General features: G+C 37.2%; 1 protein-coding gene across 1 annotated transcript in view; it reads right to left on the bottom strand.

Annotated features, from left to right (window-relative positions):
- LOC149566402 (uncharacterized) overlaps window positions 1-12,162 on the bottom strand; it is an 83,513-nt gene that overhangs the window by 15,662 nt on the left and 55,689 nt on the right. Inside the window, exons 6-9 of the mRNA XM_089816468.1 lie at window positions 11,135-11,319; window positions 10,544-10,889; window positions 10,350-10,427; window positions 9,254-10,066 (exon numbers count right to left, since the gene is read on the bottom strand). Of these exons, the coding sequence (XP_089672594.1) occupies window positions 9,254-10,066; window positions 10,350-10,427; window positions 10,544-10,889; window positions 11,135-11,319 (1,422 nt within the window). The remainder of the gene's footprint in view (window positions 1-9,253; window positions 10,067-10,349; window positions 10,428-10,543; window positions 10,890-11,134; window positions 11,320-12,162) is intronic.

Below are 12,162 nucleotides of genomic sequence, written 5' to 3'. Positions count from 1 at the left end.
AGACTCTCATGGGTTGGATTGTTCGTGGACTTTATGCTAGACACACATAGGTCGTGTGTGTATCTATCTCATGTCCCATGGGCTTGGGGTCCCTATTATGCTTTTGTGCTCACAAGGTTTAGCTCTAGTGTCAGAGAAATAAGGAGTTTGTCAACAATAGGATGTCGTAAGAGATATAAGGGTGTTAGTATTGATCATCTCTAATGATGAGGTCCCTAAAAAATGTGGCTTACTAGATCATAGCTCCAGCCAAAAGTAGTTATCGATTAATTTTTAAAAAAGCATAACAGACATAGTTAATTATCTATTATACACACCTTTGTATAAATAATTCTCTTGGTTTGTTTATATATATATATATATATATGGATACTTATCCTCCATAGAATTAAGGTTACCAAATAGAATGATCTCTCTTTCACAATCTTTCCCTTTGAAGAGTATCAAGTATTTGCTTCTTTCCCATTCTTCAATCCTCTTCTAACATAATCCATACATATATCTCAATATCTCCTCTCTTCCCTCCAAACTTTTGTTCTTCCTCATATATTTCTCATATATGATTGTTGCTAATGTGTATACTACTCACCATAAAAAAATTTAGTTAATTGTTAATCCTCATATGTTAGTCGCCATAAATGTCTGTATTGATACCTCACAGTATAAGGCTATTTTGATGTTATCTGAATATTTATTTTTTATTGGCTACACAAACTTAATGTATTATATAACTATCCAATAAAATCACAATATATTCTAATCACCCTTGAGCATATTTGTTCCATTGTTGTTTATACTTGTCAACAACTATATATGTGAAGCTAACCAATCATAGACATTTGATCAAATATCCCATTACTGACTTCCATCTTTCAAATTGACCTTTCTTTAACATGAAGCTCTTATTTCATTGCCTTCTTAAACGTCATTGCTTGCTTGATTCCTTGCTGACTTCTCATGTTACTAATTAAATTCCCACAATATCACTTTGTCTCCAAATCATCACTATTCTTGTTGGCTCATAATTGCATTAATCACTTGATAGTATCTACCTAGCATTCTATTGCAATCCTCTAAAATATTGATACAATATTAATAATGCTTAGAAAGATATGGTTTCTATTCATATGACATAGATCATACATATACAATTCCACTTCAACATTTGGTATATCATTTATAATTATCATACTTTTGAATAATCAGTTTATGTTAATTACCCTCTGGGGTAACAGGGATTAATACATAAAGACAGATCAAGGTATCAAATATGGTAATTGTAAAGAACTAAGAAGCAACTTATGTATTCATACATATAGTACCCGAGGGGGTGCGAGGCACACCATTGCACCTGTATATCTTCCCTTGGTTACGCCAAACTGTCCAATGACCCAATTTCCCAATAAAATCATCCCCCCAAAAAAGAAATTCTTCTTTGGACGATAAGGAAGAAAATGTCTGGACCAAAAAACACAAAATAGGGATGATGTTCCACATTCATACATCAAAGAAAAGAACTAAGATAATGCAGAGGTGGTGTCCCTAGAACTATGTTGGAGCGTTCAGCCTCGTCTGAAGTTGGTACACTTGTTGTGTGCAAATATGCTCATAGCTTTGAGTTCTCCTTCTTGGTGTAAATAAGTATTCACTATTTACACTTACTTAAGTTTACTTAGGTTAATCCCTAGAACTATGTTGGAGCGTTCAGCCTCATTTGAAGTTGGTACATTTGTTGTGTGCAAATGTGCAAATATGCTCATAGCTTTGAGTTCTCCTTGTTGGTGTAAATAAGTATTCACTATTTACACTTACTTAAGTTTACTTAGGTTAATGCATTATTTTATTATTTCTTAAGTGAGACACTTAGGAGTTTGCATACTCTTATTAGTTGTCATGTTGACAACACAAGAGTAAGCAACTCTAATTCAACACATGGTGTCTACAACATAATTTTGCGTGCTACACATTTATAGGCTTATCCTCTCATCATCGCACTTACTCTTGTGCGTAATGGAGAATAACTCACACCTGGTGGACATGTGCTTAGTTGTGAGCCTGATCATATGACTAACTCCTAGACATTCTAGATGCATCGTAGAGGCCTTTATATATAGGCACCTCTAGTGTACTTATCATATCAATTCATATCAATTACACTAAATGAATATTATATCGTCATTCTAATCATACTCTTTTGATCTACTGTTGTGCTTGTGCTTGTGCTTGAGTTCCTTGGTCTTGGGTGAATTTTGCCCTAAAGAAAATTCTTACATGGTATCAGAGCTATAACAAATTCTTACATGGTATCAGAGCTATACCAAATTCTTACATGGTACCAGAGCTTGAGGGAGATTCTCTTCACATAGCCGTTCGAGACCATTCTTGCTTCAACACCTTGACCTGGATTTGGAGAATCAGTAGATATTGGGAGCGTCTAGAGCCAAAGAAAACCTCACCATTGCATCCGGAACGTCGATTCAATGAAATTTGACTATAATTTTGCCTACCCTAGGCCATAGTCAAAATTGAGGCAATTTTTTTTTGTAAACCGACAAAACCCAAAGGCCCAATTTGCAAAATTGGTGTGATCATATCAAATTTGTACATTTAATTTTCAGATCTACATTTTTTTCATCTGCATCTCTACAAAAAAAAATTCGGATCTGCATTATTTTCCAGAAAATTTTTGGCCATCAGGCCAATTGGAGAGATTTTTGCAAGTGAAGATTGAAGCTTGCTGGTGCAAATTAGATATTTGCATCACATTCAAAAAGTCAAAAAACCCCCAAATCGGATTTTGTTTTATCCAAATCAAACATTTGAGGCCAAATCTAGAGCCATTTGATTTTTGGAGGCACGACGGCAGCGATTCAGGAAAAATAATAACAGAGGTGATTTGCAAACGGCAATATCTCCCTCATAGGGACTCGTTTTTTCAAGCACTTTCTGAAATCTATTCCTGAATTTTTCTGCAACTCGCAAATCTAGATCTGCAATTAGATTATAGGTTTTGTGGATAGAATAAATGCTTTCAGAAATAGGCCCTAAATTGGCTATTGTAATCGCACTAAGTATAAAGTTCCTAAATCATACATTAGGGGGGGTTTCTTTGATTCTCTCTTGCATGTTGGGGGGTGCATACATTCATTGATCTCATGGAGGAGTTTTGTTCCCCATGTCAGGGTGGTCTTAGACCAAGGTTGACAAAGAGGAACTATCAGAAATGGAGTGCCTCACTCATTGATCATCCAAGGAGAGAACATCCAGAAGTATTTCCTTATTTATGTTCCAACGAACTGATCTCTTCCATTGGTCAGATAACTAATTTGCCTCCTCTTAAAAGAATTTTGGATATCATTTATTTCAATATGTCTTCTTCTAATTTCTATAAAGTCATTAACAAGTTATGGTATCCTTATGACATTTGGATGTAACTTTGGTAAGCATATGGAGATCCATGAGTCCCTCCATTTCAAGATGACATTCTCACTTTAGTCGCTTCAGCAATGGTTCCTTCCACTCCAGATGAGATCCCACCTCTTGATGCTCCTGCTGCTACTACTAATCCAGTTCCAACCATAGATGCTTTTGATTCAGTGCAGCAGGAAACACTGTCTTCCTACTTCAGCTTCATGGGACGACTTCCTTTCAGATATTGCAGGTTTATTCGTGGAGTGTCACATTGAAGATGTGGGAGACATCATCAATGCCATTCGTGTTCTCTTTGTTGAGGAGACTACTTCATGCATTGTGGGAACTAATCGTGACACCAACAATAGTGCTTCAACAGATTCAAATATGTGGGGTCCTATTGACAGATACAGGGAGAGGTCACAGCATCAGCAAATTCCACATGCACATATTGCAACAGTGATAGGTCCAGCACAGCAAGGTACACCTAGTCTTCCAGCACCAACATTAGTGGATGACTATATACTAGATATTTCAGGTTTGTTTGTGGAGTCATACATAGCAGATTTGAGAGACATCATTGATGATATACATCTTCTCTTTGATGACGACGATCCTTCTTCAGTTATTGTGAGGGCTCACTCTGACCCTCATGTCCATTCTCTGCATGATCAATCTTCACAAGTTGATATGATTGTGGATCCTTATGTACAACAGTTGCAGGAGGTCTCTTTATCATTTGAGGAGACAATAGGTTTTTTGGGACAGGTTCTACATCCGACATTGTTCTTTTCAGCAGCATTGGAAAGGGCGACAATCAGTATCAACACAGGGACAGTTGAGCAGATTTCAAAGGCATCATTGATCTTTGGGATTCTTTCTACACACAAGGGAAGCATCTCTTATGCAACTATGATATTGTTTCTTCCAAAGGGAAGGAACATTATTCAGCAGTCCTAGATCAGCTTCTACATTGGAGCAGCTAGCATTGATCGGCACTCTACATGTAGGGGGGGGAACTACCTTGTCTCCTTCTTCTTCTCTTTTATGGGGGAAAATTTTTCCTCTTATGGGGTTTTGTCCTTCTTCTCTTTTGTATATACTTGATGTATGTCGTAATGGGGGGGTCTTGATTACTCCATCCATCCATGCATCTTGTTTTTTCATCTCTCTTTTTGAGGGAGGGTTTTTCCAATGAGGTTTTTCCTCTTTTTCCGCTTTATGAGAGATTGCATTGCATTATGTACATGGGTACCTAACATGGCCTAGTAGCCGAGACCCATCTTGCATTTCATCCTAGCTTTCATAAGCTTAAGTGCATTCCCCTAAGTTTCACTTAAGGGGGTGTGTTGGTGTAAATAAGTATTCACTATTTACACTTACTTAAGTTTACTTAGGTTAATGCATTATTTTATTATTTCTTAGGTGAGACACTTCGGAGTTTGCATACACTTATGAGTTGTCATGTTGACAACATTGGAGTAAGCAACTCTAATTCAGCACATGGTATCTACAACACTGGAGTTTGCATAATTAACTGATTTGTCATGTAGACAACACAGTTATTAGCACTCTTAATTAAGCACATGGTGTCTACAACATAATTTTGCATGCTACACCTTTGTAGGCTTATACTCTCATCATCACACTTAATCATGTGCTTAATGGAGGATAACCCACACTTGGTGGACATGTGCTTAGTTGTGAGCCTTATCATATAGCTAACTCCTAGACATTCTAGATGCATCTTAGAGGCCTTTATATATAGGCACCTCTAGTGTACTTATCATATCAATTCATATCAATTACATTGAATGAATATTATATCATCATTCTGATCATACTCTTTTGGTCTACTGTTGTGCTTGTGCTTGAGTTTCTTGGTCTTGGGTGAATTTTTCCCTAAGGAAAATTCTTACATGGTGTCGGAGCTATGCCAAATTCTTGCACTCCTCCACTGCCTCTTTCAACATAACTACAACATATTTTACTTCAGCCTCCTTCTCACATGATACTCGAACCTTTGCTAACCGTGCCTTTGTGACAGACTTCTCCCGTATGAGCACAACCAACTGTCTCTACTACAATCTTATCATTTGTGGTTGCATCCAAATGAGCCTTCAATGCCTCCCATTCCTTTGCCCAATCCTCACGTTCCTTTGCCCATTTTGTCTTCTGGGCGGTGAGATGGGTAGCAATCTCCTCCTGAGATCTGTCTACAACTACCCTATCCACCTCTGCATGCCATTAAGCATAGTAAATGTCCTTATACACAACTTCCACAATCTCGTGTGTGATGCTCTCAATGCAGCTCCTCACTCCCATCAAATCCTCCACAGCAGTCCATTCCGCCATCATCTTTGGTATCTCAATCATGGGCCATCCTCGTGCTTCAAAGCAAGTATAGAAGGCTAAGGGGCCATCCAGTCAAGCTCGCACAATACATAACATAGATATGACTGCATATCACACTTTACATCCAAGGAAATGGCCTTTCCTTTATACCAAGTCGTAGAATGAATTATTGAGTCGGTCTTGAGGCTTTTCCAATTTACAATAATAACAGAGGACCAACTTAAGATATTACAATACATGTTACATTATAATATTACATCTTTTTTCACAATTACAAGTAATATTAGAATCTAACAGCTAATGCCCATAGCGCTTCGACTCATAGTCTTCATAACTTTCCACTTGTTGATCATCTGATTATGCCTGTTTAACCAAGTAATCTTAAACATGTCTTCAACCTATGTCTTAGCTCTCTCAATAGGATTCCATCACTGTTAGGAGATAAAATCCAAACATCAGTACCCGCTTTCCAAAAATGCTGTCTAAAAGCTTCCTTCACCAAATCCTTCATACCTTTGCTCATTCTTCATATTTCCCTACGCGCTCTTAGATGTAGCATCTAGACATACTCTAGAACACAATTCCACATAGGCATAAGCTGATCTTCAATCCTCAAACTGCGCAAAGCCAATCTTTGTTTGCTGCTTCGCCAGTCTTTACAAAATAACCAGTATGTTGACATCAATGACAAACATTGTCATGAATGCAATATATAATCATTGAATCATGTCTCCAATGCTACTAGGATACTCCCCCATAGGAATATCACCAACATTCATGCTAACAACCATGTACCCTATGTTAGTAGGAATGACACCACTCAAGGCATTGTACAATTATGAACCTCCATTATTTGTGGATATCGCATTGGGTGATAGCCGTGTGCCCAAAGCTAAGGATTGGCTAAAGGAACGTCTAGATATTTTGAAATCTCTCAAGGAAGACCTTTTGAGGCCCAGAGCCAGTAGAAGATGTATGCTGACAGAAACCAAATCGAGAGAAGTTTTTAAGTTAGCAATCTAGTGTAGCTCCAACTTCAGCCGTACAAGCAATCATCTCTAAGGACATGTGGCAGAGAAAAGTAAGGCCCCATTTCTACAGACCCTATTGTGTTGTCCGAAGGGTGGGTGTGATTGCCTATGAATTAGAGCTACCTGAAGGAAGATGAATCCACAATGTATTCCATGTATCTTGCCTAAAGAAGGTAGTGGAAGAAGACATCACTATATCAAAGAATTTTTTGCACATCAACGAAGAAGGAAATTTAGCTCTGGAGCTGACTGAGATCATTGACACACAAGAGAAGTCGAGGACACACAACCAAGGAGTGTGCATTGGAAAGATTTTCTAATGGAAGATGACACCTAGGAAGGGGAGCAAATTTTAGAACACCCCTATTTGCAATTGTTTAAGGACAAGAAATCTTTGGGACGGAAAGACTATAATGTCATCGTCACCAAATAAAATAAATAATAATATTTGTATTTTGGGGTCCTGATTGATTTATGTATATCTTTGGCCCATCTTTTATTTTCAATTGTTGGTGTTTGTTGTTGTGATGGCATTTGTTGTGTGCCTCCAGAGTTTTCCTTTGATGGAGTATTTATGACAACGTGTAGGATGTTTTTAGGCATGCAACTAGAATTATTTTACTGTATTGCAAAATCCAATTGGAGTTTTGCTTTGTTTCATTGTTGTTGAAGTGAAAGGTCTTCCTTATTTGACTAGTGTTGTTTTGGGCAGATTCATTCGTCACACTATTCTTCTCTTCTTTTCTTTGCTCGGATTTGACAAATCCACAACGTCATCATTGTTCGAATTACTTCTGGAATCCATTGGTATTTGGCATTTACCTTTGGGTTCGTATTACTTTCTATGCATACATTAATTTGGGTACTAACAAACACTATAATCAGGTAACAAAGGCTTGCAAGCAAGTCCCATCCTTAGTGCGGATCACATCAACGACCATATAAGCCGAGCAACCAAAAAGAAAACTCACAAAGCATCTAAGAGAACTAGGAAGGGTAAGAAGGTGACCATACGATTAGCACAACATGAAAACCACCAATAATCATCCTCAATCCACCAAACCCCCTTTTCGACAGTACTCAGGGAACCACCGTATGACCAACTTCATCTATCGCCCTCCATGAAACCCACTCCTAACATCACCGTACACTCCCCATCCTCACGATTCGGACTCTTGAGCAACATTGTACAAACCAGCCCACGTAGTCAACACTGTACAACATTTGGGGTGCCTTTCTCACACCTGTACAATCCATCCATCCACCATATGAATTGTCAAACTCACCGTACAACCCCTCCACTATTGTATGTCTAGTCTGGGCCGCCATACACAACAGATAGCCATAGCACCAAAACTCATAACTCTTGTTGAGTGCCAACAAGAGACAACTATCATCAATAAACACAAGTCAGAAACATTACATATGGGTCCCTGACAAAGCAGGACTGCATTTGAGTGCTTTTTATGCACAAATAGGTAAGCAAAAGACAATCCAAAATTATATTAATATAAATATAGAGGTATCAAAGATTTCAATCAAGAAATCATGATTGTTTTTATTTCATCTTCCATATCTCTCCAAATGCAAGTGAGTGAAAATGGCCAAACACCATTAACTAATTGACAAAGAGCTAAGGAAGAGGAAAAATTCCATGAAAAACAACTTTTGAAAGAGGTCTACCAAATATATCTCCTACTACAGATATCTCACTTATATGTGGCACAGCAAGACAGCAATTTGGAAATGATGGTTAGAATCTTCTCACAATTTTTGGTAATTTAAAGTTTGCAACTCATGAGTAAGAAAACCTGAAGGTATTCACATTGGTAAATAGACTTATTTGTCATCCTCAGATCCTGTTAATTAGAACACGAGGACTGCTGCCTCCGTTGAACTTGATATGGATCCAGCACCTAAAATCCCTGATAATGCTCAATGTAAGTTTCTATATATCCTTTTGTTGATGTTTATGGCAACAATGTGAATAATTTTATTTTGTTACAATTTCCCAATCCTAAATCCGTTTTCACCATTGTTACTAGCTGATCATTTTAGAGAACCTAATGTGCACAATTCTGCCATAGATGATGCTGTTTCCTTAAAATATTTAGCCAGTATTCCCATGCCTATCATTGGTTTGGATCAAAATCCTCTAGAAATGCTCAAAATTGTGATCAAGGACTAAAAGAATTCAAAACTGGTGGAAAATATCTTGAGTGTAAACTAATTGATTACTAACAACATTAGTTTTATTAGAGAGTTATAGCTTTTGGACTCTGGCTCAAAATTCGGCTATTCAATTTGACAGTCCAAGTGAAACTGTTTGTAATCTTTAAGGCATATTATATTTTCATCTAAATATTATTATAGAAAACTGTCCCTTCATCAGACAAGAAATATTTTACTCAAAAATACTTTAAAGAAAACCTATACTTGGAATACAGAAATCATACCTGAAAATAATCAGCTGCAGTCTCTCCTGTTGGGCTTATATCTATTACCAATCTTTCCAAGTTATTAGAAGACTCCAGTTTCTTGATTTCTGCTTTTATTTCTAGAAGTTTCATTTTCTTTTGCTCTGCTTCAAGTTGCTTTGCTTTTTCTGCATTGATTCTTTGTATTTTGAAACAGGTGGAACACGGTTTTGCTTCACAGTTTTCAAAGCATTTCAACATGCAGGGATGGTTACATGTCAAAACCTTATGACATGATTCATTGCATTTTAGTTCCTTCCTCGTTTTCTCCCAACACTTCACAAGTTTTGTGTGTCTGCATGAATCAAATGTATGCATTACTTCCTGCTGGCATGATCTCATTTCTCCATCCTCTGAACACTTCTTTGTTATTTCGTGCCCACAACTGAATGTAAACTGTACCGGTTCAATGCATTTAGGATGATCCCCACAGTGGCAGGTACTTTGGCAATAGTGACCACAGGGTAGCTGATTACTGCATGTCCTTCTACACAGGAGAGGATTGAAGCTGTCAACAAATTTGCTAGAAATTGAAAAGGGTGGGCTGAATGGATGTCGTGGGCAACGGAGATGTATTGTGTCACCTACACAGTTCTTATGATCCAAGTACTCAAGAAGAACTTTCCAATGTTCAGACTTTTTTGTCAAAGACATATCATTCCCACAAATATATAATGCTCCCCTTGCTCTTGAAACTGCTACACACAACCTATTTCGCTTTCCTAGGTGCCCAATGCTTCCTTCATCATTAGAACGGACTAAAGACAGTATGATAATTTTATTCTCGGAACCCTGCAACAAATGTAAGTTTTCTTAGAATGAAACTGAAGTTGTAAATTCAGTATATACCAGACAAGTCAATAAAACATTAAGCACATCCAGCAAAGGTAACATAAGAAAGAGTGCATCTATCAAACTGACTACAATAAAGATGAAGAAACAGAACCATATAAAATATAAGCAAGTTTGTTGATGTTAAGAGTAGTCACTCAAAAGAGCACTACTCATTAGTTAGCAGAATAGAGAAAAATGGGGCTTTACATGAAGTGAACTCTATAGAGAGGTGATGGCATACCTGGAATCTGTCTATAGTTAGGATTTGTATGGATTCAATAGCAGGAATTACCTTCACCATATCTCGTAATAGTGTTACCTGAGAAACATGTACCAGGATGATGGTATTGTATAAATAATAGATGCTGCTAATATGATCTTCAGTAACATGGAATCATGACATGTAATATTCTCTAAATATTAGTACATTGGTACCTGCCCATTATATGAAGCAAGGACAGTTATTTCATCAGGATTTTGTCCTTCAGCTATCATCCAACACACAAGGGCAATCACCATTTTGGCTTCTCCTTCATTTGCAACACTGCGTTGCTTAGTTTCTCCATAAGAATGAGACCAAAAATACATTGAACTTGACATGCATGTAGGTGCTTTATTTCTCTCTCCTGAAATAAATTGAGTGTTGGTACGCAGATTAGGATAAATGGGTAAGATCATGGGCACAAACTCCTCTCTCATTCGGCTCTGCGAGGACAGTGCTTGAAAGGGCAATTTATTATGCTCCACAAGTCTTTCAAATAGTGAGATTGCAAACCCGTGCCTGAAAATTTCCAACTGGTTTAGAAATGTTTGATACTGTATTTCTAGAAAAAATGTTACGATCTCTTATTTTCCCTGGGCAATTTAACCTGTACCTATACTATGTGTTTCATTAGTCACCATGAACATCTTCAGCAATGATTTCCATCATCCTTGAAAAACATTAAGGGTTTAGTTATTTATGGATGAAAGAAACACTTTATAACATACATGATAAAAAAATTCATTTTTTTAATATGAGTATACCTTCTTTCAAGCTCATAAACTTCAACGCTTGGGGACAGTTGGTAATGGTCACCAATTAGAATAAGATGCTGAACACTTGGACCTAGCACTGCTAACAACTGAGGTTCCAAGACCTCTGCTGCTTCTTCTACAAATACAATTGCTGGATTTAATGCTTTTAATAAATCCTGATTCAATGCTGCACCCTGTGAAATCAAGAAAGGTAGTAAATTATCGGATCAAACAGAAAACCAGTCAGATAATGACTTACATAAGCAAACAGAAATTGTATCCCCATTGATGCATGGAAGCAATATTATATAAAACAATCTTTTACATGCTTATCCTTATGTCCAGTTATGTTTTACCAAGCCCATTATCTAGGCAAAAATGAGGTTCCGCAATTGAATGGAAACAATTGGTATTACAATTATTCTCCTTGACCACCAAGGAATGACCTCAAATATCAATATTTTTATTCTGTTACATCTTCAAATGCAATGACTTTGGGAGGCCACATCCTATCTGGGAATCCATATGCTGTTAATTCCAATATGGAGCTCTAGCTCCTCATTCCTCATCCAGGAGGGAATATTCCAGTGTTTCTATGTGTTTCCAGGACAAAGGAACATGGGGATGTGTTGAAATGGTTTGAGAGACATAAAAAAAATTGCTGAATTTGGGGCATGGAAAAGGTACGGCTATTTCAATTACTTCACGAAGTTAAAAGAAGCTTAATTTTTTTCCAAAACATATGCAATATACTGAATGTACAATTAAGATTCTGCCCCTATTACCTTGTAGGAGTTTTAGAATTTTCTTCCCATTATGTTAACCTTTTTCTCTTTTTATTGACCAAATAGATTAGGCTGTCAAAATCTGAAAATGGCGTATATCCCCCTCCCAGTCACTGAGCTTGTGAGACATCAGAGGTATCCCCTAGACTATAGTGGACACATCAGTTAAGTGCTGCAATGTTCACAGACACAACTTATTATTTCAATTTATTCAATGCTTGTGATTAACTGCCTTTGAATGTCGTTTAAGTT

The sequence above is a fragment of the Cupressus sempervirens genome, chromosome 3, assembly GCF_028749045.1.
Source record: "Cupressus sempervirens isolate cs-2001-9-10 chromosome 3, ASM2874904v1, whole genome shotgun sequence".
Lineage (NCBI taxonomy): Eukaryota > Viridiplantae > Streptophyta > Pinopsida > Cupressales > Cupressaceae > Cupressus > Cupressus sempervirens.
This window is presented reverse-complemented; position numbering and strand designations above follow the sequence as displayed.